Genomic DNA, 27,748 nt, shown 5'->3' with positions numbered 1-27,748 from the left:
CGTGCAGCCCATAGGTATACTTAATAAAGTATAGTTAAATAGTTAAATTTTATAATTTTAAGATATATAATTAAATATTAGTATACAATATTATTAATATTATATATTAATATATTAAGTACATTTAATATATTATTTCATATTATTATATCAATTATATTAATTTTATCTATAATATATATTATATTATATGTATAATATTCTATTATATATATTATGAAGTAATATGTTATTGTTATATATTTATATATAAATAATATATATTTAATGATATTATTTATATATATATGTATATATATATATGTGTATATATATGTGTGTGTATATATATATATATAAATACTATATGATTAAAATAAAGTATTCCCAAACAGATTACACCACACCACATTAGCCACAAGCTCAAGTGCTCAGCAGCAGCACTGTACACCCTGTCCTGCAAACAGCACAAGGAAAAGGCTTGAAGCACTTGCAGAAGGCCAGGAGGGCCCGTCCCAGCTGCAGAGCTGTGTCCCAGGCACTGTGAGTTCCCTGCTGTTTGAGGGCAGGCTGATCCTGCAGAGGACAAAGGCCTGTGAGGAGCGAGCTAATGATGCTGTTAGGGAAATGATGGCAGAGAAACCCCCAGGGAGCTGCAAAGCCAGCAGGGCAGCAGGGTGAGAAGAGGTTTTGCATCATACAAATAGGATGCACTCTGCTTTTGAGAGCAGTTTGTCTGGAATCCAGCCAGCTCCACAGGCACCATGAACCAGGTGTGAGCCTGGCCAAGCCCATTCTCCCCACATGAAGAGAAGACTGACAGGTTAACAGCAGAGGCAATGCTGAGCTACAGCCATGCCTAAGAAACATTAATAGTTTTGTTTGCCTTTGTATGCCAAATGTCAGCCCTTCAACTAAGCCTCTGTTCTGCTGTGCCTTAGGACACAGACAATCTACCAAAGTGACAGTGAAAAGAAAGCAGAATTTCCTCTTCCTCCCAGCCTGGTCTCTCCCACAAGGCAGGACAGTGCTCCCCCTGTCTCAGTGCCAGCTTTCATCCCTGAGAGTGCTCTCAGACCATTCTTCTTTTGACAACAAACCTGCTGAGCAATTTGTGTCTCTCTTTGTCCATCTAATGTTACTATTCAAACATGGGGCCAGGACATCTGAGTGAAGGGATTTTTCTTCTGCTGGGAACAATAGACTCTATTCTCATGAGCACTGGCAGCCACAGTTAATGTCTCTGCCTTGGCTCTCTGCAGACCTGGTGGTGCTCTCCTGAGGTGACAGTCACCATGGGAAAGTCAACAGACAACAACACAACACTGGGAACCACGCACTTTGGGGGAGCAGTTCTGTAAATTTTACAGGTTTGGGGGCAAATTGATCTAGTGATGAGGTGAGGCTGATGCTCTAAAGGATGCAGGCATGTGGCCAAACTGTATTTGGAGACAGGAACCATCACAGCCCAATAAATTCAAAGAAAGCAGCATGAACAACCTAAACAGAAACAGAATAAAGACTTGTAATCAGTTCTCCTTCCTCTTCCTCTGTCTTCCTGCATGTAATGAGCTATTCACTCCAGCAGCTGGCTGCAAGTGCATCATCTGTGTTATACCCCTTCAGCAAGAGTCCCAGAATTGCTCAGACTTCTGCCTATTTTTAGACTAACTCACAGATCTCTCAAAATCTGTTCAAAAACACTCCAAAACAATCACAACCTTAAGATCAGGATGAGGAAATGCAAAATGCCAGAAGGAAATACTTAAACACAAATATTTACTTCAGTTATAAAAGAAAGAGAGCGCTGGGAAGCCCAGTTTGTGCAATGCAGGAATTGGGAATGGCCTGTGCCTGTGCTGGAGCAACTCCATCACTGCCAAGTGCCTGTGAGTGGCAGGAAGTGTTCCTGGATGGAGAGCTGGAGCACTCAGCACATCTGTGTCAATGCCTCTGATCCATATGCCTTTTGCTGTGCTGGAGGGCTCTGGAGAAGTACTGCAAACCCCTTGGACTCCACTGCACATGGGAACGTGGAGGAAGGGCTGGAGATCTCGGAGAGTCACCCCGGAGAACTCCTGTGGCAGAGGAGAAGCACAGATGTGGGATGAGGGCTTTAGGACCAAGGGACAAGGTCACACTCAGTCCACACCAACCAACCAACCAACCAACCAACCAACCAACCAACCAACCAACCAACCAACCAACCAACCATCCCTTAGATGACAGATATTAGAGGCCACAGGCTGGAAGTCAGAATAATTCAGGTAAAAAGCAGAATACTGGGCAAGGGGAAAATGCACTTGAGAACTTCATGCTATGGGCACAAGGCCACCTCTAGGGAGCCAGAGACTCCCCACCTTGTGGGCATTGCTCCCCTGCTGAAGAGAAGGAAGGCAATGGAGAGGTTTTACACGATGGACAGCACTGAAAGGATGTCTGCTCTAACAGAAACAGCTCCCTCCCATTAAAAGAGAGTCAAATCTTTCCACCTGGGGAACCTAGGAAAGATTTTTTCTTCTAGCAGGGAAGAAGGAAAAGGGGAACAGAACAGAGTGGAAGATTACCAAAATTACTAGACCTCCTTGGGCTCCCCCCACAGTCAACTCGCTCAGTGAATATAAAAATGCACAGCTTCTCCAGAGAAGCCCTTGCTCCCCTCAGCAGCCTAAACCTCTCCACTTTCCATAAGATAGAGACCACACCAGCGCCAAGGCCTGCCCACCAAACATCTGTGCAGGAGTTACAGCGATTTCTGTGCTCCAGGGAGAGGTGGGATGAGTTGGGAGGGGCTGCTGGTCCTTACTGCTCTCGCAGTGGGGTCCCTCCCAGCCGTGGCACTGGCAGCGGTAGCTCCCCGGCCCGAGGATGCACACGCCCTGGTTCATGCAGGGGTTGGGCTTGCACAGGTTCACAGGGCTTCTCGCTTCTGCAACAGACACAAGCACAGAGCAGGCTCAGGCACATCTGCATCTTTACTGGCTAAAACCCACATCCATCAGGAATGCTGCAAAAATTGTCATCAGGGGCCAATGGGACTGGAGGAACATTTAAACATGGCAGAGGGTGCAAGCCACAACTCTGTCTTGATACTTTAACCTAGAGAACAAAATAGCTTTTCTAGGTGTTTCAATCTGGAGAATATTCCTAGTAAAGCTTAAAAGAGTAACTTACTGATAGGCTGCATATCCCAGAAAAGCAAAATAGAGCATCTGCAGAGCTGTGAGCACCCCCAAACTCCCCACACCAGACATGGACAACACAGAGCAAGACACATGCCCTGCCCTAACAGGTTCACAATCCCAAATGCCACTGGAGTTCAAACCTCACTTTGCCCCAGAGAGGATAAAAGTTTCCACTGGAGAGGAATAAGAAGTTGCCAGCTGGGAAGCAAGGATGGCATGAATGGAAAACAAAACAGGGAAAATTTCTGGGTTTCTTTTCTACAGGGCTTGAGAGAAGCCTGCAAGCACAGCCCAAGTTATTAGCCCTGTTGTTATGAAGTATGTGACAGCTTTCCCAACCCTCTCAACACAACAGAGCCCAGCTGTCAGCAGGGCTGGCAGTGTTCCACACTGCCTTGCTGCCAATACATTAGGTTAAGTAGCAGCATCCCAGAGGAATTTGCTTCCAGTCTGCTGGCAACACCACTGCTGTGTTGGTGAGGGTGTGAAATTCCTCTGCTCAACAAGACATGGTGTAGAGCTGCTTGCCTTACCCTTTGCTCCAGGGTAGAAAAATCACAGAGGAAATAGAAAAAGGGGAAGGAAAAGGAATACAAATCTTATCCCCTATCTGTCAGGGAGCTCCCTACAGCTTAATAGATGTTGTGCTCATTCTCCCTCTGACTTCAAGTCTCAACCCACACCTAACACTGACAAAATTATAACTGGTTTTTTTTTGACATTCCTAGACCTGAGACATATCAGTCTTTAGCTCCAGTTCATTTCATAGGGAACCAAGCCAGGTTCAAAAACATTTTTGTCGTCATGGGATTTCTGAGCTGGGCTCCTGCCTGAGAGTGTATTCCCAGGGATTGACACTTTTGCTTTCATTGGGCTGGAAAAGCCACTGGCAATGAAAACTGGATCTCTTGGACACATCACTCATCTTCCATGTGCTGCTGTTCCCCAGAGAGCTGTTCCATGGTGCTCTGTTCTACAGGTCATGTGTCTACCTCATCCCTCCAGGGATGCTCCACAGCATAACCTCACAGTCCCTGCTGTGGGGAATCATTCTGCCACAACACCATTTCTCTGAACTCAAGCCTGCTGTTTACATACCTTAAATGAGGATCTTGCACTTTGATGATCCTAATAACTCATATTTCCATTAATCTGATTCATATCTATTTAATGCTTGGGAACTTTTCTCCTAAACCCTAGGTCCTTTTTTTCTGGACTCTTTTCAGATGAGCCTCAAAAGTAATACCACATTCCAGGTATACAGAGGCAGGGTCTGTTTCTTAAATACTTTTATAATGAATCCTAAATTTTTTAAAGTCCTTTCACAGACAATGATTCTGTTATTAAGCCTTGGATTTGGGAGTAGAAGACTGAGTGAAGGGCTTATCTTTACACTGCCCTTGGTCCCAGCCTATCTAGTACAAACTGTGATTTACCTGCAGATGAAATGAAAGCAGCAATTCACTCTCAGGAAATGATATGTTATAACCCTGACTCATTGAACCCTGCTGTCTCTTCCCCTTCACCCCTGGCATTTTGGCTAATTTCAAGGTACACTACATTGTTTTTGTAATAACACAGCTGAAAGTACTACTGCAACAGAAACACACTGAAAAGTTCAGGCAGAAACCATCTGCAGAGCCTGCCAGCAGAGCAGCTCCTCACCCCAAAGAGATGATGCTGCTGCTCTTTCTAAGCCTGAAAGAGACACAGGTGTGCCCAGAGATGAAAAGGACCTCTGTGCTGCAGCTCAAACATGCTTCTTTTGATCATATGGACATGTTAAAACAAAGCAAACGGATAGATGTTAAACTTAGGCTATTTTGAATCAGAAAAAAAGGCATGGTATTTTAACTAGGTGGAATTTCATTGTCACTGTCTGAAAATTAGGGCTGCTGTCCTTTCTGAAAAGCTGATTTCTAGACAACATGCAAGTGTTTCAAATTTAGTATTAGAGCCATATTTTTCCCCAGCTGAGGACTGGCACTCATGACTCAAAGTTTTGAAGAAACTTCACCTATTTTTTTCAACCCCCAAACATGAGTTTTTACACAAATATTTGAAAATTCTTCCCTTCCACTTTGAGGATAAGGATTTGGTCCTACAAATAAGAAAAAGCACAATTTGTGTGAAGTTTAGTTTAACAGTCTGAAGGCTTCAAAATGGACAGATTCTGATTTTAAGATTAAATGTAGGGTAACACAAAATCTCAAAAGCCTGTATGATAATTTCAGTAGTGTGGTATTGAGGATGAACAGGAGTGATGATTGTAGAATGAGGAGACTCATTTTACAAACACCTGGTAACAAACCAGTTGAATGAGAGAGCAGAGACCTCACTCAGGGACCAGCACAAAAAAGGGGCCCATTAAGCTCCCCCTTCCAAGAAACACTGAAGGGGTTCAGTAACACAGCAAATTCTACATCAGAATGAGAGAAACAAGGTGGAACATAAGAAAAAGAGAAAACTTTTTCCTTCAGAGAAAGCAGAACCTAGTTCTAGCAGGGCTGGAAAGAGCCAGTCACACTATGGCCACTCTCACCCTCTGGACTGAATCTTAGGAAAGCTGGTTAGTAATTCCTGCAGGATTGCTTTGGGCAGCCATCAGATTTCTGTGTCATAGTTTCCCCCTCCATAAAATGCAAAAGATAGTATCAAATCCAGTCAGTAAAACATCCAAAATCCTACAACAGCAGCAGCTGGTGGCACTGACAGAGAGTGATGGCTGGAGGCTCTCCTACCTTCACAGATCCTCTCAATGATAAGGCCTTGGTAATACTGCAGGTCTTCATAGGAGGAGATGTGGACCAGGTAGCTGGGGGACCCAGCAACTCTCAGCAGCGTGTCCCTCTCTGTGTCCCCAATGACAACCACAAACACCAAGATGCCATTGTGCCTCAGCTGCTGAGCTGGGGCAGCTGCATCCTGCATGCCCCCTCCGTTGGAGAGCAGCACCACCACCTTGTTGACACCAGGTCTTGCTCCCTTCTGCACAGTCATTATGTCACTGTGAACATGCTGCAAGGCCCTGCCAGCAGAGGCTGAGTCCCCAAGGAAGGGCACCTGGTCGATGGCCTGCAGGAGAGCAGAGCTGCTTGTGTGGGTGTCCAAGGCAAACACAGTGTGAGCTCTGCTGCCATAGGTCACCAGGGCAATTTGGGTGACGTCCCGGTTGATGATGAAGTGCAAGCAGCTGCTCCTGACAAAGTGCCTCAGACGCAGAAAGTTCTCCAGGCCAACTCCAGACGAGGCATCCACAGCAAAGGCCAAATCAAGAGACTGGGCCTGGCAGCCTGTGGAAAGGAGCACAAAGATGGTGTCTCTCAGATTATATATCTGCTCCTTTCTGACTGAAAAACAGCAGTGAGAGGAAATCGTGGGCCAAATTCAACTCTGCTGATCACCAATTGTGAAGGGTGATCTATGTCTCTTTCACAAGATCCATCACAAAAATCACTCATGGAAGGTTAGTCCCTGGATCTGTGACTGACAAACAAAAACAAGGACATTCATCCTTCTGTCCTTCCCTCCTCCCTGCTGGAATTCAGGACACCTCTGCATGGTTTGGCAAACTTGCCCCACCTTGCCCGTACCACAGTCTTACCTTCGGGATTGCCCACACTGCAGATTTTTCTCTGCAGCTCTGGCATCCGGTTGAAGAGGTCCTGAGGGTCTGAGTAGACAATGGTCTGCTGTGGATTGCCAGTCACCGTGGTCAGCTCTGCTCTCATGAAGCTGCTCCCTATGCCAATCAAGAAGATATTTTGATCCTTTGCATACTTAGCAGCTTCTGCCACCGAATCCTGGGACTTGGAGTCAGTGAGCAGGACAACCACACGTGGGAGATCATCCTGCACATCTGCAAAGACTGGGGTACTCCTAAAACCGTGCTGTGCAACGTACTGCAGGGCCCTGCCTGTCAGGGTTCTCCCTCCACTGAAATCCAAGGCATCAATACTCTCCATGAGACTGACAGCGTCCTTGTGCTGGCCCAGTTCAATGGGTACCTTGACACTGTCATCATACTGGGCCACCCCCATGCTCATTGGCGAGTCCTGGCCCACCATGGCTTGGAGGAATCTCTTGAGGAAGGCCTTGAAGCGCAGGAACCCTTCCAGTGTGACCCCTGCTGAGCTGTCCATCAGGAAAAGGAGATCCACGCTGCACTCGAGGCTCAGCTTTGCTGCTGGAAAGGGAGAAGGCAATCAGTCATCTGCAGGGCAAACCCAGGGGCCTGCTGGAAGCCTTGTGGAGAGAGGACATTGTGTCCAGCAACCCAAACATTTTGCCAATCATATCATGAGCTGGAGGACAAATGAGCCAGGAGCAGGCTTTGTTTTGGTTGGATGCCATATAAGCCTTTTGAGACAAGAAATATCTATGGAAATGCATGAACTTTTGGATGGCAAACTTCAAATCAGAAATTACAGCTCCACTCTCTTAGTGCTGTGGGCAGAACACTCTGAATGACACAATCACATACAGGAGAAAGGAGAGAGTCCAAGCACCAGACCCTCACCTATGACACCCTGAGACAGTTTGAAGCTGGAACCTTGGTTCTGGGGAAAGTACAAGGTGTTTTCTAATGATCAGGAGCTTTGGGCTTTCTTACATTGAACCAAAACCAGGAGCTCTGCTGCACCCATGTGTGTGGGGAGGGGACCAACAGGCATGTCCATGTCTCTCCCAGTGACTCTGCTCTCCTGATCCCATGGCACCTGCATTTAGGCACAAAGGCAACCATGCCAGGGTGAGACTGTCAATACTGGTGCTCTTCATACCACACGTGTCTGAACAGCAGGACCCAGCCACTGGGCCTGACACAGCATGATCAGCATGAGAGTGAACTCAGCCTGCCTTTTGGAGAAAAGCCCAAGGTCCCCAGGGTGGCACAGAGGGTGTCACCAAGGCAGGACCCAGCTGAGAGGGAAGGAGACAGAGCACAGGCTCACACCTACCACAGTGGATGTCTCCTCCATAGCCCAGCAGGCAGAGGCAGTGGTATCTGTCCAGTCCCTCTGGGACACACGTGCCACCATTCTGGCAGGGCTGGGAGTCACAAGGGTCTGAACAGGACAGGGAAGAGAAAGACAGGTCGTCAGCAGGGAGCCTGCCCCTCCCCATCCTCTGCCAGCATGAGCAGCACTGTTAGCAGAAAAAGGGTCACAGCTCTGCCCCTCTTGCTACAGAGTTTGAACTAACACAGGGCCACCTCACCTCCATGGTAATTTCCATTTGGGATGGCTCTCCAGCAGGCTGTGACAAGAAAGCAAACCAGATTCTGATTTCATTTGATGTGGAACAATGCCAGTGACACCATATTTGTATAAACAGAGAATTGCTAAAGGTCCTGCAGCCCTGACAGATTTTCAGCAGCAATGAAGAGGTCAGGGTCTGGCCTGCTGCTTGGACAGTGCTGTACTGGTAAAGAAAATGAAGATGCTGTCACCTGACATTGCAAAAAGGACTGAAGGAGCACAGCTACTTCAACAGCCACAAAAATAGGCTGGTGATCAGCATGGGTCAGGGTCCCCACTGACCTGATGTGCTTATGGTATAAAGTATGCCTGGAGGCATCTCTGCATGCTCCCCTGGCTGGAGAACAGTGACTCCCTGCAGGCACTGGGAAGCCATGTAAGACTCTGCCCCCAGGACATAAACACATGAGAATTCACTGGCTCCTCAAGTGGAGGAGAAATTACTGGGAAACATTTTAATCCAAAAGAACTCTGGTCATAGATACCCATGAGAAAGAAAAAATGGATTAAATATCTACTGATCACAGTCTCTCACTCTGAGCACAATTTTTGAGAAGTGAAAGCAAACCCTTGTCTTTTTTTGTTTAGTTATCACCTTTCCTGCTTCATAAATTAAAGTTTTGGAAGAGCAAAATCCCACCTGGACATACAGTTCGGAAGCATCTGGATGGGTGTTTTATCAAGACTCGCTTCCATCTGAAACAGGAAAAATAGGACCTGTCATGAATTTAAATATTAACAGGGTGCCTTCAAGGTGGCCCTTACTGTGTTTTCAATTGAACAAATATTCCTCTGAAAACACAGGCTTTCAAAACAAGTATTTTTAAAATATAGCCCATTCTAAATGAGATGGCAAAAGGAAAAGCATAATTTCATTTAATCTACCTTTTCTTTAAAAATTCAACTGTAGTCTTTACATTTTAAAATTATGGACATATTTTTAAGACTCAAAAATTTATTTTGTTTGCTTGCTTCTCAGCCAATGATCAGAGCAGAGACTCTTCCTAGAACTAGAGACTGTTTGCATCAGTCTTCTGAGGGATCTTTATCCCAGTAAAGAGTCAAGGTCTGATAAAAGCCTCATTACTGTATTTGTTATCTCTCAGCCCCACTCATTTTTAGAGCTGTGGGCGCCCATCTTACCTGGTGAGAGGGCACAGTGAAGCCTGCACTGCATTGGGCTGCTTTGAGCCTTTCCAACACACATAATTGCCAGCCAGCTCTTTCACAGTCTCCAGGGTCCTGCGCTCACACGGGTGGGACTCAACTTTGCAGCCTGCAGCAAAGTAAAAGGCAAACTAGCATCAACTGCCTGCAAACACAAAGGCTGTAAGAGCAGACAACTGTTTTCAACTACCTGACAACAACAGACTGGGCAGAGCTTCCAAGAGCCTCTGTGAGACCCCAGAGGAGAGATTTCCTGTAGAAAAGATCACCAGCTTACTCTGCTTTCTGGGAACCTAAATATTCAGCCTCCTTTGCTTTGCTATAAATCTCACACTGCTGAGTTCATGGTTCAGTGAGAGCTTTTCAGCCCCTTTGGTGCTTTTATCATTCATGGGTTTGATTTTCTGCTACCTCTGGACCACTCTAGTTCTATCCTTTCTAACTCCTGCAAGCGCTGGGCACCTCCCCTTAACACACAGCCAAGTCCATTAGAAAATTTAACACAACTGCTTTTATCCCTCTATCCCCTGTTCCCATTTTCAGAGGTGAATCAGGATGCAGAAAGATTTATGATTCTGCAGCTTGGAGGTATTTGGAGAGCATGCCATCCTGTTTAGGCACCAGAAGCAGATTACCTCAAAGTGCAACACCTGCTAATTCCCCTGTGTGCTTCCTGACACTGCCTTATCTTCCTCACTCAGTGCCATGTCCAAGCTAAAGCATGGGCAGGGAGGTGTGGCCAGCAGGGTCACCTGGAGCAGTGGCAGTGCAGAGAGGGTCACTCAAGGTGCTGTACAGGCCGTTGGCAGCATCCTCAGCATCTCCAGCAAAGAGCAGGTGCCGCTCAGGGGGCTCGCTGGCCAGCACCTGCAGCTCCTCCCACCTGCCAAGCAAGGCACAGGTCAGCCTCCCCCACAAAGAATTAAGAGTCAAAACCAACCCTGTGCAACAAATAGAGAGTTGATGCAAAACCACGACACTCCTCAGTTTCCAAGATCCTGGTGTGTTTAGTCTCAGGCAGCAGCATAGCTCTACCAAGTGGAAAAGTTTCCTTCATCAGCTCTGGTGCTCCTTCTACATCAGCTACCAAGTAAGTGTTTCCCCTGTGCCTGCATTACCCTGCAAATTCCTTTTTGTCGTGGTTTAAGTATGGTATTCCCCAATTTAATGCTCTCACTGAAACCAGGCCCACACTTGCTTCCCCTCTCACCTCCTCCAGCTGGAAATACGAAAGGCAAAAATATTTCATGGACTGAGATAAGAAAAATTTACTGAGAACAGAAACAAAATGAGAAATCAAGCAGTAACAGCAGCAATAAAAATATGAATAAAATATATAGGACAAAATCAATTTACTTGGAAAGTCTGTTTCAACACTGACTGTTATGTCCACCACACTTTCTCCCCCCCCTTGGAAGGAAGGAAGGCCCTTCCTCTCTGAAGGAAGAAAGTCCCTTGTCCCCCATCCCTGGCAATGAAAAAGCAGTATGGATTATCTCCTAGATACACCCACAGCCACAGAAAATAAAAAAAATCAAGCCTGCTCTGGCAAAAACTAAGACACTTTTTCTCTTTTTAAAACTTTTATCTAGCCTGAGATGACCCCTCACTCACCAGGACTGGCCATTTGGCTAGCTGGGTGTCTACTTCCCACTCTGGAGAGTTTCCTACCTTGGAAACTTGATTCCCACAGCAAAAACTGTGATGTGTCTCTCCTTCACCTGCATTGCAGGCATTGCAGTGCTGCCCTGGGACTTTCCATCCGAAATGATGATCAGGACTTCAGGGACACTTGAGTTTCTGCCACCAGGGAAACCCTTGTGGAGAATGTACTTCAGAGCCTGACCTGTCTCTGTGCTCCCACCTCTAGAAAGCAGGGAGATATAATCAGAAAAGAAAAAATCAAAATTCCTCCCCTGCTATTGAATTTACCATTTGGGTTTCAAAATTTACCCACTGGTAATGGGAAATGTAGCCTATTTCTGCTTATTGTCACACAATAGATAAATGGGAATGTCTAATCCTGTCATTCTTCTCATCTTCCTACCCACTGGTCCCATCTATTCACCCTTATGTCCCTCCTCTCCAACTCAGAGTGGTCTCTACAGCAGAGTGTTTCTGCAAATGGTGCAGCAACCAGAACTCATGGATATTTGAACTTTATTTCCATCTTCTACAAATGTCTCTACAGCTTCTGTTTTTCCATGTGAACATTGTGGTCATTCCAGCCGTTGAGGGGGTGCCGGGTGTGGCCCTTTGTGACACAGGTGTGTTGTGTCAGGGCCCTGGGTGATGTGGGACACTTGTGGTGCCCAGTGGCCCTTGTGACATGGCAGAGCCCCACCCTGCCCCGTCAGGGGTACCTAAGGGCACAGAGCCCCAGGAGCCCATTCCTGTGAGAGCCCCTCTCTCAGGAGGAAGCAGCTCCCGGGATCCCTGTGCCTCGACCACGTCAGATGAGGAGGAGGAGGAGGTGAACCCCAACTCTCAGCCCCCAGCCCCTTGCCTGGCTGGATGGATGGAAAACCAGCCCTCAGGGGGCAGTGGCTGGGGGCAGGGGGCAGCTCAGGCCTCCCCCTGTAGGACACTGAGGGGGCCTTTGCCCACATGGACGAAGACTGGGAATATGACTCGGATCAAGAGCTCTCCCCCTGGAGAGACATTGCCAGACGAGAGCTCTGCCTTTGGGAAGAAATGACAGTCCAAGAGTATTACCAACTACACCAAGATGTGATGGTCCAGGAAGTCCCTCCATGGGCAGTGGTGAGACACCAACAGAGGTGCGAGTGTGAGAGAGGGGCAACTGTGAGAATCCAGTGGGGAGATAGAACACAGCAAGAGCTGTCCCAGTGGGAAGGGGAGACACACCAGGAACCATCTCCTTTGGAAGAAGTGCAAGGCCATCCACACACGTTCCAAGGAGATGAGAGAGACCCAGAGTTGTCCCAGGTGGGAGGAAACAGGGACAAGGACCTATCACAAGGAAAAGACTACAATGTCCAGGAGCTGCCCCAATGGGAAAAAGATGGGAGCAACCAAAAGCTGCCCCAACAGGAAGGAAGTGTCAGCAGCCAGGGGCCATCCTGGGCAGAGGGCACTGATTACAGGATATGGGACAAACCCTTGCTCCCAGAGAAGGACGAGGATGCTCAGGAGGGCTGCACCTCTCCCAGCAGTATGGGCACTGAGGTGGCAGCAGAGGCAGCCCGTGAGCGGCCCAGCATCTCTGCTGCCCTGTGGAGTTCCACGGAGGATGAGCTGGCAGCCACTGCTGCTCTGGCAGGAGGTGCTGAGGAGAAAGACCCCACCCTTGTGGAAAAGGCACCAGGTTCTCTTGCCCTCAGGGGGGAGGTGCCACCAGCAGCAGCAGAGAGCCCATGCTACTCCCCAGAGTGCAGCCAGGCTGTGCTGGATTTAGCGAGGCGCATCAGCTGTGAGATCGTGGAGAATGCTGTGCTTGTTATCCAGGAATCTGGCCAGCAGCTAGAGGAACAGAGGGACCTGGAGCAAAGCTCGGCTGCTGAACTAGAAGCAGCAATTGAAGGAGGAGAAAGGGAAGAGAGCCCAGTCTCTGCCCCCCACAGCCCCTGCTGCACCCCCAGCCCCTTGCTTAGCCCACTGGGAGCCTCCAGTGAGGAGCAGGTGAAGGCAGACAAGGGATCAGTCCTGGCAGAGCAAGAGCCTGAGGAGGGGGCCTTGGTTGGGGAGCTTGAGCATTCTCAGTGTGAAGATGAGGAACACACAGAGCTGTCCCAAGGAGAAATCAACAAATATCAAGAGGGGTCCCAAGGAGAAGCCTTAACTGAGCAGGAGCTGTCCCTAGATGAAGCTGGTATACACCAGGAAGTATCCCAAGAGGAGGCCTTCCCTGAGCAGGAGCTGTCCCTAGAAGATGCCAGTAGGTACCAGGATGTCTCCCAGGGGGGAGCCAGCTCTGAGGAGGAGCTGTCCCTAGAAGAAACTGGTAGCCACCAGGAAGAGTCCCAAGGGGAAGACAGCTTTGAGCAGGAGCTGTCCCCAGATGAAGCTGGCAGGTACCAGGAAGGGTCCCAAGGGGAAGACTACAGTGAGGAAGAGCTGGCCCAAATAGAATCCAGAATCTACCAGGAAGTGTCCCAAGAGGAAGCCTGCCCTGAGGAGGAGCTGTCCCTAGAAGAAACTGCTAGCCGTCAGGAAGTGTCCCAAGGGGAAGCCAGCAATGAGCAGGAGCTGTCCCTGGAAGAAGCAAGTAGGTACCAGGAAGGGTCCCAAGGGGAAGCCAGCAATGAGCAGGAGCTCTCTTTAGAAGAAGCCCAAAGCCACCACGAGCTCTCTGACTGGGATGAATGCACTGGGGAACAGCTGTCCCATGGGGATGTTGAAAACTACCAGGAAATTTCAGACTGGGAAGAAGGCACGGAGCAGGAGCTCTCTTTAGAAGAAGCCCAAAGCCACCACGAGCTCTCTGACTGGGATGAATGCACTGGGGAACAGCTGTCCCATGGGGATGTTGAAAACTACCAGGAAATTTCAGACTGGGAAGAAGGCACAGAGCAGGATCTGTCCTTAGAAAAAGCTCAAAGCCACCACGAGCTCTCTGACTGGGATGAATACATCGGGGAAGAGCTGTCCCATGGAGATGCTGGAAGCTACGAAGAAATTTCAGACTGGGAAGAAGGCACAGAGCAAGGCAATGAGCAGAAGCTCTCCTTAGAAGAAGCCCAAAGCCACCACGAGCTCTCCGACTGGGATGAATGCATTGGGGAAGAGTTGTCCCATGGGGATGTCGGTAGCGACCACGAAATTTCAGACTGGGAAGAAGGCAAGGAGCAAGGCCTCTCCCAAGGAAAAGTCACTATCTCCCAGAATCTCTCTGACTGGGAAGAATACAGCGAGCACAGGCTGGCCCATGGAGATGTCAGTAGCTACCAAGAAGTGTCTGATTGGGAAGAGTCCATTGGCAGAGAGGCATCCAAGAAACGTCACTCCTGCCTGTACCGGGCACTGCGGGCGCTGCGGAGGTTCTTCCCCTGCCTGGCCCCACGGCCCGAGGATTAGGGCTGGCTGGCAGCACCAGCCCGGGCCCTGTGGGTGGCAGCTGGCCCGCAGCCTGCCCCCCGTGTCCTGGGGCTGCCCTTGCCCAGACATGGCCCTGCAGCCCCATCAATCCCCAAGCTGGTCTCCCCAATTCAAGTATCACCCATGTGGCCAGCCCCAGCACCCATGGGGGACACTTGGTGCCGTGGGACTCAGTGGTGAAGACCACAGGCTCATCAGGGTGGAAAGAGAAGGTCATCCAGTCCCACCATCACCCTGGCACCACCTTCATCACCCTGAAACCACGTCCCCAAGTGCCACAGCCAGGTGATCCTTGAACACTCTCAAAGATAGAGACTCCACCACCTCCCGGAGGAACTCCTTGCAACCAATGCCTGACCACTCTGTCAGGGAAAAATTGTTTCCAATATTTCATTGGGACCTCCCCTGGTGGAATCCAAGGACATTTTCTCTCATCCTGAAAGGATTACATGCTGATCCTTTGGGATTTTATCCATGAGGAATGAGCACAGACAGGTGTTTTGCACACTGCATGACTCCACTGCACACTGCATGACTTCGCCAAACACAAAACAGACAGAAGTTGGGTTTTAGAAATAGTAGCAGTATAAATAAAAACTAAACAAAACCAAAACACAAAAAATCACCAAAACACAACAAAAAAAAATACAGAGAAAAAGAATAGTAGGACTAATAATAATATGAAGAAGGTTAAGATGAATAAGTAGTAGTAGTAAATAAGAAAATAATTAAGCATACGAACAAGAAAAACAAGAGCAAGAATAATAATAACAATGAGAATAAGAAAAAGAAAAAATAATAAGTACAAGAATAGGAATAATAAAAGGATTAAGTATAGGAATAAGAAAAAGAAAAAAAAGGAATAAGAATGAGAAAAAGAATACAAATAGAAAAAGGAATAAGAATGATAATAAGAAAAAAAAGAATAAGAATAGGAAAAGGAATAAGAATTTAAACAAGAAAAAATAATAAGAAAACAAAGAATAAGAATTAGAATAAGAAGGAATAAGAAAAGGAATAAGGACAAGAATAAATTGATGTAGAAGAAATAGAAGTAAATACTAGGAAGGAGAAGGAGAAGAACAATAGGGAATATAACAATAAGATTATGATGATGAAGATAAAATAGTGGTAGCAATAAATTCTTCTTATTATAACAGTAATATCAAGTTAAAATACACATCTACACATCCTCTAGCATCACAGAATGGTTTAGTTTGGGACCTCAGAGATCATCTAGTTCCAACAGATTCTCTTCTGCTCTTCTCTCTCTCTGAGACCTGTTTCCTATTTCTCTCTCCCTCTCATTTCTCGTAAATAAAATTCATGTTAAATAAAATCTGTATGTTGCCATCATATAGTCTCATTTGCCTTCATTCCATCAGAGGCATCTCTCCCTAAAACACTGTCTCTGTCCAGACTGTTCCTCAAAGCAGAGGTTCTCCAACCCTCTGAGGATCCCAGTTGCTCTCCTCTGAACTCATTCTAACAGCCCCATATCCCCCTCATGCTGTGCCCCCAGACACCCCTACCATTTCCAAGCATACTCAGTGACAAGGTGTTCATAGCAAGTCCAAATTTGCCTTTTTCTGACCAGATGTCTGTGAGATGTTCCACTGAATAGTGCTTTGCATGAGGAAAAACACACTGTGCATAGTCAGTGTAGTGACTAAATCTTGATGAACTCAGTACACTGTGCCCATGTGAGCCCTGAGGATTAGAAAAAGTTAATAAAGAACTCATTAAATTGCTTAATTTGCATTTGGAGCTTCAGTGGGGTTTGTCACAGTGGAAATGTGTTTGAGGCATCACTCCAATAAGGATTTTCTGAAGTACAAGGAGATCTGGACTTTACCTGATGTCTTTCTTCAGGCACAGCACTAAGGTTTCTCTCCAGTAATCAGCTGCTGACTGATATGAAAGAAATTCATACGAAATTTAGCTTGAGATTACCACTGAGAATGGCTGGAACTGGCCAACAAATTCCAAAGTTATTTGGACAGCATTCACAGAGAGACCATCAGTCTCCAAAAAAATCACAAAAGCTTCACTTTAGTCTGGTGCTGCCTCCTTCCAAGTGCTGTCAGCTCTGGGCTGAAGTCAGGAAATGCCTCACTGGCCAAAGGCTCATCAGAAACAAATCAAGGAACCTCTCAACCAAGATGTCAAGCACCCATTATTTTTCAGAAGCCAACTGGAATCCACACATAATTATTTTATCAACCTCAAAATGTCAGCTTTTCATTTAAACTAGATGAAATAGCCAGGCAAAAAGTAATTATTTCTGTTTGATCTGTCAGCATCCCTCTGTTGTCATCAAGGAAATGCAGTGCCAGCCAGCAAATGCTGCTTCACTTTCTCTGCTCTCACAGACTTTCAACAGCAAGCAGAGAGGGGGGAATGCATTTTTGTTTTCTGTAAGTTTTTCCTGTAACATTACACAAGAAGTTTTCTTGATTTGCTAAACTCATTAAAAAAAAAAATATATAACAAAATCCAGCCAACTGGCTGTGCCTGAAAAATGCAAAACTGATCACATTTGCTTGCAATATGTGCAACATCCTGAGAGGAGCAGATATCCATGGGAAATGTTGATCTAACCCTTAGTCCTAAAGTAGATCAGCTAAAAGAGTAGACATCCAGAGGCCTTACCAATACCTCATCTATCATCAAAACAAGTGCTGTTTTGGGGTGATTGTCAGATCCTTAGTAGATTCAAATGTATTCCTCCAAGACTGAAAGTTTGGATTTTGAGAGGCTCTAAGGACAGCTCTTTGGACTTCTGGCTCCATTGCCTGGGGTCATGGGAAGACATCCAAGTCTTAACATTCAGGAAGAAAAAAGGCTTCCATCTGAAAACCTGATCCTCTTGAATTCAGCAGGCACACATCGATATCTACAGAGCAGCAGTTCATCACTGACTCACAGGACAAAGGAAATTGTAACCTCCAAAAAATGAAGCAACACACTGTGCTGTCTTAGCTCAGCCATGAGGGAACAACATGCTTGCTCTTCCACGGAGGATGTAACCCACTGCCTGGCTCAAACAGACAGAAAAACCCTGGAAAACTCTCTATTTACCATGTCATAATAGGGCACTGAAAACTTGGTCTCCTATCAGCTTTCACTAAGACAGACCAGGTTTCACATTTTTTGTGGATTGTGGATCATGGAGCACAGTGTTCATTCACCTCCCTCCCTGGGGACATCACACTGGTGTAAGCACAGCAGAAGCAGAGATTTCTAAACCTAAAAAAAAAACCTCAGTCCAGAGAATATTCATAGCCCAGAAAGAGAAGAGCTGTAAAATAAGCTGACCTGAACACAGTCCTCTTGATTCTCTCTTTCACTTCTTGTTTGGTGAGATAAGAATCCAGTGGGAATTCAAGGTGGGGAGTTGAGCTAAACTGTATCATTCCCACACGGACCTAAAAGAAAAGGTTATGGAAGGCTATGAAAGGTGTCTGTGCAAGTTTTACTCTTTTGATCAGTTTACAAACTTGGGAAGACTAAATTGTATGGAGGCAAACTGTTTGTGCTGTTGAGCCATGGGCACTCTAAATGAACTTAGAAATAGAGCAGGAAGTCCAGTATTATCTATACAGACTATAAACAAGGCAAAAAAGTTTACCTGGAAGCAACAGAAGCCTCTGCTGCAATTAGAGGCAGCTCAGGATCTATATTTATCCACTCAGAGCAGCTCACAGCCTCAGGGGCAGTAAGTTTATAAATAACACCTTCTACACCAAGCCATTTATACACTGGGCAGGAAACCTTCCCATCACTGAGAGTAGCTCCCCCAGGCACTGAGCACAGCAGGCAACACAAAACAACACTTTTTCTAATAGTTCCTCTAAAACCATTTTCTCTAGTTGAAAATGCAAATGGATTAAATGGTCTGTACTGGGCAATACATCCAGAATACCTCACTGAAGCCTTACAAGAAGTATTATGGAATGGGACAACTCCAAAGGTGAAAAAACTACCAATTTTCAGTCCAGTTTATGTGAGGATTAAGTGAAAGACTAGAGGAAAGATAGTATTTAAAAAATAAAACACACCACCAAATCTGCAAATATTAAATATTCACTGACACAACCTTCCCAAAGACCTGGCATTTATTTGGAAAGGCTCTGTCATGGAATCAAGTCCAGCAACCATCCCAGCCTCTCCAAGGCCCCCAGCTGAGGTGGTGTTGTGGGACTGATGCACACCTGGAACCACAGCCAGTCTGGTTTAAGTCCCCTCAGATGAGCCCCAGGATGTTTCATTCAGGCCCAGAGGTGCCTCAAGGCTGACTCCAGGGAGCAAAACCTGAGACTACAGCAGCACAGCAGCACCCATCTCCTTCTGGGGGAAGCAGAGCAAGCAGAATACATCTTTTACATCTGTACAGAAAGGTAGCTAACTTCCCAGTGATTAATTCTGCAGCTTTCCAAGGAAAAGCAAGAGAAAGATCCAACTATGAGCTTCCAAACCAAAATAAAATCAGTAAAAATAAAATCCAAATCATAATCTTTAACCTAAAGTACTATGTCTTTTCTCAACAAAAGGAACTGCTTAAAATCTGAAGAATCAAGAAGCATTCCACCATCCTACTGCTTCACAAACCACATCTTTCTGATAAAAATAAATACTCTGCCCCCATGGCAGCTGGAAGGTTGAATTTTGCAATTTCACTCAGCACGTTACCACTGGCCTTTAGACACCCTGCCAAGCTGTTTGAAAATTAGAGGAGATATTCCTGACACTCACTCTGTCTGGATGGATGTCCAAGGCATCACAGAGCTTGCTTGCAAAGTGCTTGGACCTTTCAAAGCTTCCTTTGCCAATGCTGTAGGAGCCATCCAGGAGGAAAAGGACATCTAATGAGGCAGAGCACTGCAACACTAGGAGAAAAAATATATACACTGTGAAACTGCACTTGGTGAGCCCTGCTCTGGAAGCAGGCAGCCAAGAGCTGAAAATCCAGACAATTGCAGATGATGGACAGGAGCAGTCAGTGCTCACAACCCAAAGCCCAGATGCACCCCTGCTCTGGCCTGCAGCAGCTCCAGCTCAGCTCTCAGTCTGCCAGACTCAGCTCAGAGCTCAGCCTGGTCTCAGGGACAGCACAGAGCAGCCAGTGCAGTGAACTATCAGCAAATACAGGGAGAGGTGCTCTCTCCTCTGAGAGGACACAGAGGAGCCGTGAGCAGCAGGGAAAGGGAGCCCAGCCCAGTGGGACCTGCAGGCTCTCCCAGACCAAGGCAGACATAAATCCAGGAGGCATTTGCAAAGCCTCTCGAGTCCCACAGAGCCCAGCATGTTTCATCTGCAGCACATTTTTCAAAACAGGCCCTTCTTTTCCTAAACACAAACTCACTGAACAGCTCCCAGAAACACTTTTCATGAAAATCTGCCTTTTATCTCCTCTTCAGAGATATGTCTTTGTATCATCCCTCTCTGCATGAACATAACTGCTCCCAGGCAGAAGTTTTTGAGGTGCTTTTGCTGCAGTGGAAACCCACAAGTTCACTGACATTCACATTTAATTTCATTCACTGAAATAAATAAATGGCAGATTGCAAACTATGAAGAATAATTTTCAAAGCATTTAAAGGGAAATTTTCAAGTCTCCTCTGCAGCATTTGCCAGAATCAACTGCAAGGGAAAAAGAATCCAGAAGTTCAATAGAGATCAAGCACACGGACCCCTTAAGAGCTGTTTTGGCCAGTGATTTTACTCTATCCCCATTATTATAATCTTTTTATTGTCACTACTTTTTCCAATTCCTTCCTGCTAGCTGAAACCTGAATTTACAATTAGGGTTTTCTAATGCCAGATTACAGGGATTGAAAGTTGTGAGGCATTCCCTTCTGGGTCACTGGCTCTCCTAAGGGGGCACCCAGCCTCGCCCTGGGGCTCTGTGCTGAGGACAAGCTGGAGCACAGCCTCCCTGCCAGCCCTGTCCTGGCTTGTCAGCCTTGCCCTGGGAGCTGGGCTGAACCTGGAGCTGCAACAGGGCTCTTACCCTGCCTAAGCACACACAGAGCCAACTGCAGAGCCCCCAGATTGGGCTCAGCATGGAGAAACACCCCTCAGGGGGCTCTGCAGCTGAGGGTGCCAGGCAGCTCCTCCACAGGGACTGGTGAGCAGGATGTCTGCAGCCCACCAAGGGACTGTGCAGCAGGGAGAAACACCCAAACACCCATCCCTGGGATGGGAAGTCTGAGCTGAACACATGGTACTGCAGGGTAGAACTGGAGGGCATGCCTGGCATAGGAATGAATGCACTCTGTCCCTTGACAGGCAATAGAAAAAAATGGGGATCAGGAGAGAATTCACAGCAGAGTTTATCAGTAACTGAGTGCAAGTACAACAAGGGAGCTGCAGGTGAACATGGGCCAGCCAGAGCCCCATCAGCCCTGCTCACAGCAAGCTGGCTGTGCTGGCTTTACAGCCCAAAAAAACACCCACGTGGGAGGTCTGATCAAGGCTGTAATTAAACACAGCTCTGCAAATCAGGATTGCTTGGAGCAGGCTCTGAAGAGCTGACAGAAACACCATCCAGTTGGCAAATAGCCAATCTGGGGAAAACCAGAGCAGCTCACATCCCAGGAGAGCTAACACCAGTGGGGAAGAAAGCCAGGCTAGGGTAGAGGCAGCCTCAGTGATGTGACTGCCAGAGCATTGCTGGGGACTTTACAGACTGAAGAGGGGCTGATAAATGTAAAAAAACTACAACAACAAAAAACTTTTAAACCGCCAAAACAAAACACACAAAGCAACCAAAGAAAGAGGGAATTCAGATATAGAAAATGCTTTATAAAACAAACTTACACTGGCCAGCAGCTGAGATCTTGCCAATCATCTCCTGGCCAACGTGGATTTGTTGTATACCCAATGCCAGCAAAGCTGTGGGATCAAACAGACAACCACCCATGAACAAGACAATACTGCAAAATTGCAGGATTGCTGCATAGGTTTCACAGCTGCAAAACATAATATGGTGACAGGAAATTCCTTCTGGTAGGAACAGAGAGCACGAAAAATGACAAGGACATGACTCCAGCACAAAGGACAGTCTCTCTGCCCACTGCATGCAGGGGGACACAGGGCAAGAATGATAGCTAGGCCAGCCTTAGGCTTCTGAGATTACAGCCATGCACTTTTAATATAATATCAGCTTTTCTCACATCAGTTAGACACTTTACACACAGATCAGTCACATGTTCAAATTCTCAGAAGAGTTTTTTCTCCAGGTATTATTTTCTCCCCTTTTGTGTGAGACCATGTTTCAGAAGTTTATCCCTAAACCTCCTGGAGAGGCACTGACTTGGCTCTCATTCCTCAGAGTGAAGAACCCCAGCTGGAGATAGGGAAGCACCCAAGACAAAAACCACTGATGGAAATGGCAGCTTTAAACATACCTTGGGAAAGCAGGAAAATGCAGATGGACTCAAATGCCAAGAAGTTCATGGTGACAAATCTGGAAGGAAAAAACAAACCAAAAGAAACAAAAGAGGAGAGGAATAGAAATCCAATTCCCAAAGCCAATTTCTTTGCCTGCAGCTGATCATCTTCTTCCTGGGTGTCTCAGGGGATGAGCTCAGAAACATTTTGTCTGGGGGGCAAAAGTAACTCCTGCCCTGGGGAGAATGGTGGGGAACAGATAGAAGGAAAAACCATGAAAAATAAGGAATAATAGAAAAGGAAATCTCTCAACATACTCCTCTCTTTTCCCATCATATCCAGAGAGAGCAGCCCTGGCAGGGAGGGAGGGACAGCCAGCCCTGCCTGCCCTCCTCTCCATGCCCACGCAGACATCCCCTCTCCTCTCCTCCCTCTCCTGTGCACCTCCCTTTCTCAGCTGAGAAAGGTGGAGAGCCCAAGAGAGCTGCTCGGGGCTCCACCCGTCCCCGTCCCCATCCCCATCCCCATCCCTATGCCCATCCCCATCCCTATCCCCGTCCCGGGGCTCCAACAACACTCAGCCCCAGGCTCCTCCTTGCCTCGTGTTTTACAAGGCCTGGCTTTCTGGGGAGCTGTTTTTATGCATAGCTGTCCAGCAAATTCAATTTTCTGCTCATTTTTCCTTTGAAATCAGCGAGGCTGCCGTCACATCGTAGGTAGATTTCAGTGACACTTCCAAGCATGCCCAGATTTAGACCAAAAGTATCTGGTAGAGCTCTTGGCTTTCTATTTTAAACATGTATATTTATTTTTTCTCCAGATTAAAAGCACTCACTAGACCAGATTCCTGATGAGTCTCTGCCCCTGTCATTGCACAAGCAGATTTTCTTTATGTAGTTAAAGACAAGTAAGTATGTTTCTGGATAACCAGCTCCATTAGTTGTTTTTCCAGAAAATGGGTGGATTTTTCTCAGGAAATACTTGTCTCTGCAGTAAATTATATAACCCTCACATCAGATAAGGCAAGATACCTAAAGCAGGCGATGCTCAGTTACCTGCACAGGTGCAAAATGAAGAGGGGATTAAGAAATCCCCTCTGGCACCACCCCACCGTTATTACAGACACAATAACCCTGTCCTGCAGTGCCAGGTGCATCAAGCATCCCCCTTCAGCAGACTGCCCCCACCAAATGGATAGATCCCAGGCTTGGCTAGGTAAAGGGAGATCAACACAAAACACAACTTCACTGGGGAAGCCCCACTGGGTGTCCCCTAGGAGCTTCAAGCCCTGCAAATTCCACAGAGGAAAGGTCATTCTTCTGCCATGCCTCAAGGACATTCTTCCTAGGAGCTATTTCCAGGGTGCACATCACCCAGGGCTGGACAGGCCTCTGCTTGCAGCCAGATGTGACAGGTGCTGGGGATTTCACATTGTTTTCACACAAAACACTGACAGGTCAAGATGTTTTGCCAACTTGGTTTTATCTTGGGTTTAAATCAACCAATCTGCAGGATGAATTCTTTGCCTTTTAGCCCTGCCAGACTCTCAGCAAGAGGAATTGAAAGAAAGCTTCATCATCACCTGCTGCTCATCAGCATTAGCCCAGGATTAGCAGCAGCAACCTTAGCAGCTTTGCTGGGGGGGTGGGGTGGTGAGTGAAGAACATTTTCATTTTATTGTCTCAGCCATCAAGATAGGGAATTTTAATAATGTCTACCTCAATAATGAGTCCAAAATATGTATTTTTTAAACCACACTAAGTCAAAACTCCTATCTTTGTACCCAGATTCTCACTTGGATGAATACAACAGCAACTTACTCTTGCTAAGTAAGAGTTGTAACCATGTGTACTGTGTTTGGAGGAGTGACACCAGAGATGAGAGAGAGAGGTAAAGGGGAGAAAAGCTCCTCTTGACAAGTACCATCCCAACATGTCTTTCAACATTGTAAAACATCACTCATTTTAATCAGGGAGAAAGCAGGAAAGATGACACTGCATATTCATTAAAACATATTCTTAACAAGCCAAGCAACCTCCTGTCAGTGCTGAGGAATGGCCCCAGCTTGCTGAGGGGAGCTCACTGCTACGTGCTCAACTGATGCTCAGATGTAGGGAGGGAGAGAGGGAACCAATCCTCCTGTCTCCTTTTTCAGTTTCTCTCAGCTCATTTTCCATACTAAATTTTACTTTTTTCTTCTTGCCAAGGTTTGGAGGCAGTAAGCAACTTCTGTTAGGAGCGCCAGGCGTCCCCGCTGCCCAGCCCCAGGCATTGCTTGGGGGCAGCTCACAGTGGGATCTGAAACTGAAGGGTGAGGAGGAAGACAACAGGGGAAACATTTAACTTCTCCTTAAAACAAACATCACAAATTTCAGTCTAAAAGTTTTGACAACGTTTTTCTCCAAGGGATAAACAGGATTAAATTTCCAGAAGACACTGCAAAACCAGTTTATTTGTTCTCCTCCACCCAGTTCTGCAGCGAGGGAGTTTTGAGAGGCTCTTTTCCCCTGTGCAGTAAAGGCTCCTGTCCATAAAGAGACCTTGATCTCGCAGCACTGCTCACATGGGGCACTGTCAAAATCAGCATGCTGCAGATCAGATCAGATCCTGTATGACCCATAAGTTACAGAATAAAAGACACTTTTCTGACCTGAGGGCTTTTGCTAAACTTACTGCGCAGTTTATTCTGACAGAAGTGCTTATGCTACTGACTTTGCCTGTGGCTAGAGCACACACTGAAGATGACATGGTTGATACCCCAACACACAGATGAGAAGTGGGTCAGAACACACACTGCCTGTCCAGCACAGCCCTTGCTGAATAAATGGGGAAATCTGGTTGCGTGGACAATTTATCTCACAGCGACGCCTCATCTTTACCATGCAAAATAAAGAAAGAGGCTACTCTCATTTCTTTCATGAAGTATCCGGACCCATTAGAGATATCAGTCTTTCCTTTATTATTAAGTCGTGATCAAGTTGTTATTTTGTCTTTTGCAGAAAGATGTCTATTACAGACATGAGACACAACCTGTCGGAAAGCCAGCCCTGGCAGGCTCAGTACTTTGCTCTGGCCGCACCCCAAAAGTGCTAGAAACAAAATAATTAAAGCACGAGAGCACGGGCTGAGTCTGGTTTCCTGGGTGGTGGGGATTATTTTTATTTTACTAACGCAGCATGGCCCTGTTTATTTATTGAAGAGATTGGCGCCGTGTTGCTGCCGAGCTGCGGCAATCCCCGCACGGAGCTCGCCATTCCCTGCTGGGGGACCAGAGGCACAGCGGCCGGGGCTCCTCCAGAGCCGGGACAGGACCTGGGCTGCGGAACGGCCCTTTGTGTGCCTCCTGTCCCTCCTCCCGGGGCTCGGAGCCGGCCGCCGCATCCCCACTGCCCCACTGCGCACCTCGCCCATGGGACAGCAAGGTGTCCCCGCCGGGACAGCCCCAGCCCACCCCAGAAGGCTCTCCCGGACCCCATCGCCCCCCCGGGAAGGCTCTCCCGGGCCCCATCGCCCCCGTCCTGCTCCGCCCTGGGCTGCCCCCGAGCCCCGCCGCACACCCGACTCCGCCGAGCCAGCGAACGCCCGGCACCTCTGAGCCCCACACGGCCCCTACCCTCCCAGCCGGAGGTTTAGGATGTTCTCAGTTTAAAAGGATGGGAAAAAAGCTCTCCGAGCCGCACTTTACCTTTCCTCGGCAGACTGCGCGGCCCCAGTGCACCTGCGGGGCTTATGAGCAGCCTTCTCCCCACCTGCATTTACACCGTGCCCAGGTCTGACAGCTTCTCCTCCACATCCCCCACAGCCTAAACCTATAAGTACGAACTAGGGGGGGTGGGGAAACAACGCCAGGAACACCCACATTGCTGTAGGTTACATTTAGGAGGAACATTGGTGTATCCGCTCCTCCGATAGGCTCCGGACAGCCAAAACTGTCAGCAGCCCTGGAGCACAGCCAGCAGGCCTGGCAGCAGCACCGAGCAGAACAGACACACAGTCGCTGTGCTCACAGCAGCCCCAAAGGAGCTTCATGTAGGAATCAGGCTTTTTGAATGTTTTTTCTAATGCTTTCTTTTCCACAGAAAACTATTCTTGACCTGTGAGCAGAAGTACCATATCAACACCTACTACACCAGGAGGGACGAATGATGTAGGGGCCTGTTTTAAAAATTATGTTTTGTTATTTTGCTATTATTATTATTATTATTATTTTTCTGTGCCAGTAGTAGCAGTTGCACAGAACTGAGCTCTTTCAGTCAATGAAGAGCTTGCACACCTCTTCCCAGGCAAAACCTAAACAATGATCAATTTTTGAATTATACAGGCAAAACACACCCTTGTGTCTTCCTCACAGTATGTAGATTTAGGAACATACAAACTGCTAAATAATAATTTCAGCCAAACCCAGTAAGCAAAGTATACTCAAGTTCCTCCAACAGTGCTTCATAAATTAAAATTATAAGGATAAAAAAAGCCTTGTTGCTTTGCAGTGCTAGGTAGTTTTTATTAATTTCATATTACTTCTCTTTCAAAAGTGCTGTTATTCTAGATTTCCAGTTCACTTTTGAGGGAGGATGTGGACAAGTGAACAAGAGGTGTGGGAGTACTAAATCATCAGTGAGGTGCTTTGCATGAGAGCAAATGCTTGTGCAAGTCACTCTGCTCCCAGGGAGTCAAAGGATACTTGACAAAGCCATAGTCTTGGTTCAGAACCAGGGGCATGAACAGAACTCCAGAAATTCAACTGCAAGCATTCATCTAATTACTAGTTACTGCAAGAATATGATGCAACAAAAACTAAGAGGCAGGAAAAAAAAAACTGAGGCAATTTGAGTGTAATAAAACATTAAGTCAAAGGAAAATATTTTGCAACAATTTTAATCTCAAGATTCTTCCAATCTGCAAAAGCCCAAACTTGAAGCATGTGTAAGCGGACAAAAAGGCTGACCCTGCAGTTTCAATCAGCAAATGTCTACTTTTTGTGGAACACAGTAATCTGACATTCCTGAATTAGTCAGAAATTACTGATAATCTCTTAATACTGAAATACTGATAATCCCTTAATAATTTGATTCAGTATTTTTGTCATAACCGAGACTGGGTCTTTTTTATTATGACGTGAAGACTTGATGGGGTAGAAATCCTGATGATGTAGCTACACAAAAAACACAGCTTCAATACAATTCACTTCAAAATAACATTCAGAAATGCATATTATACAGCATTAAGTGTATAAAAGGAACTGTGCACATTAAAGTGTTTACTGATTTTAGAGAGATCTACCTGTATGCAGTCCAAGACAACATTCAACCTTTAATGGTACTGAAATCAAGGTTATGAAGAACAAATGGCGGTCTAACTTCAGACCAGAAATTAGGCTGAAAGATCAGTAATCAAAAGAAGATACAGAGTTTTTCAAGTAATATAAATGGTACCAAAGTTAAGTGAGCCTTACAATTGCAATCATTTCAAATGCAAGTCTGCAGAACAGACTCACAATGTAACGGCCATTCCATAAACTTCTGTGCATTTAACAAGAAAATACAAGCAAAATGTTCAGTAGCACATGGTAGCATAAAACAAGAACAGAACAGAAATTTTAGCTTGCAGCTTTGCAATCCTCCAAGTTACATACTTGTGTCACAGTAACAATCAAGCATACAGATAAATGCAGGTACTTAAACAGCACAGTTTCTACAAAGTGACCCT

The 27,748-nt window shown here is 46.5% G+C and overlaps 1 protein-coding gene across 1 annotated transcript; it reads right to left on the bottom strand.

The window, feature by feature from the left end:
• Positions 1–1,741: 1,741 nt before the first annotated feature.
• Positions 1,742–25,847, bottom strand: VWA2 (von Willebrand factor A domain containing 2). Its single transcript, XM_059850783.1, has 14 exons — positions 25,728–25,847; positions 22,060–22,278; positions 21,470–21,544; positions 19,403–19,536; positions 17,966–18,075; positions 11,261–11,455; positions 10,342–10,472; positions 9,566–9,698; positions 9,063–9,118; positions 8,123–8,230; positions 6,769–7,350; positions 5,906–6,457; positions 2,786–2,908; positions 1,742–2,057 (listed from the first exon to the last, which is right to left on the bottom strand). Exons 2-14 carry the CDS (start codon positions 22,106–22,108, stop codon positions 1,924–1,926), a joined length of 2,382 nt encoding a protein of 793 aa, XP_059706766.1. The 5' UTR covers positions 22,109–22,278; positions 25,728–25,847; the 3' UTR covers positions 1,742–1,923.
• Between the last annotated feature and the right edge of the window lie 1,901 nt (positions 25,848–27,748).

Source organism: Haemorhous mexicanus, chromosome 7 (assembly GCF_027477595.1).
Source record: "Haemorhous mexicanus isolate bHaeMex1 chromosome 7, bHaeMex1.pri, whole genome shotgun sequence".
Classification (NCBI taxonomy): Eukaryota; Metazoa; Chordata; class Aves; order Passeriformes; family Fringillidae; genus Haemorhous; species Haemorhous mexicanus.
This window is presented reverse-complemented; position numbering and strand designations above follow the sequence as displayed.

What these genes read in the sequence shown, in the direction of transcription:
- VWA2 (XM_059850783.1), bottom strand. Translation starts at nt 22,108, where the DNA reads ATGAACTTCTTGGCATTTGAGTCCATCTGCATTTTCCTGCTTTCCCAA. An exon ending in ATCAAGAGGACTGTGTTCAG is followed by an intron (nt 11,456 to 17,965) that starts GTCAGCTTATTT and finishes CCTGCTTTCTAG; the next exon opens with AGGTGGGAGCACAGAGACAG. An exon ending in CAGTGTGGGCAATCCCGAAG is followed by an intron (nt 6,458 to 6,768) that starts GTAAGACTGTGG and finishes TCCTTTCCACAG; the next exon opens with GCTGCCAGGCCCAGTCTCTT.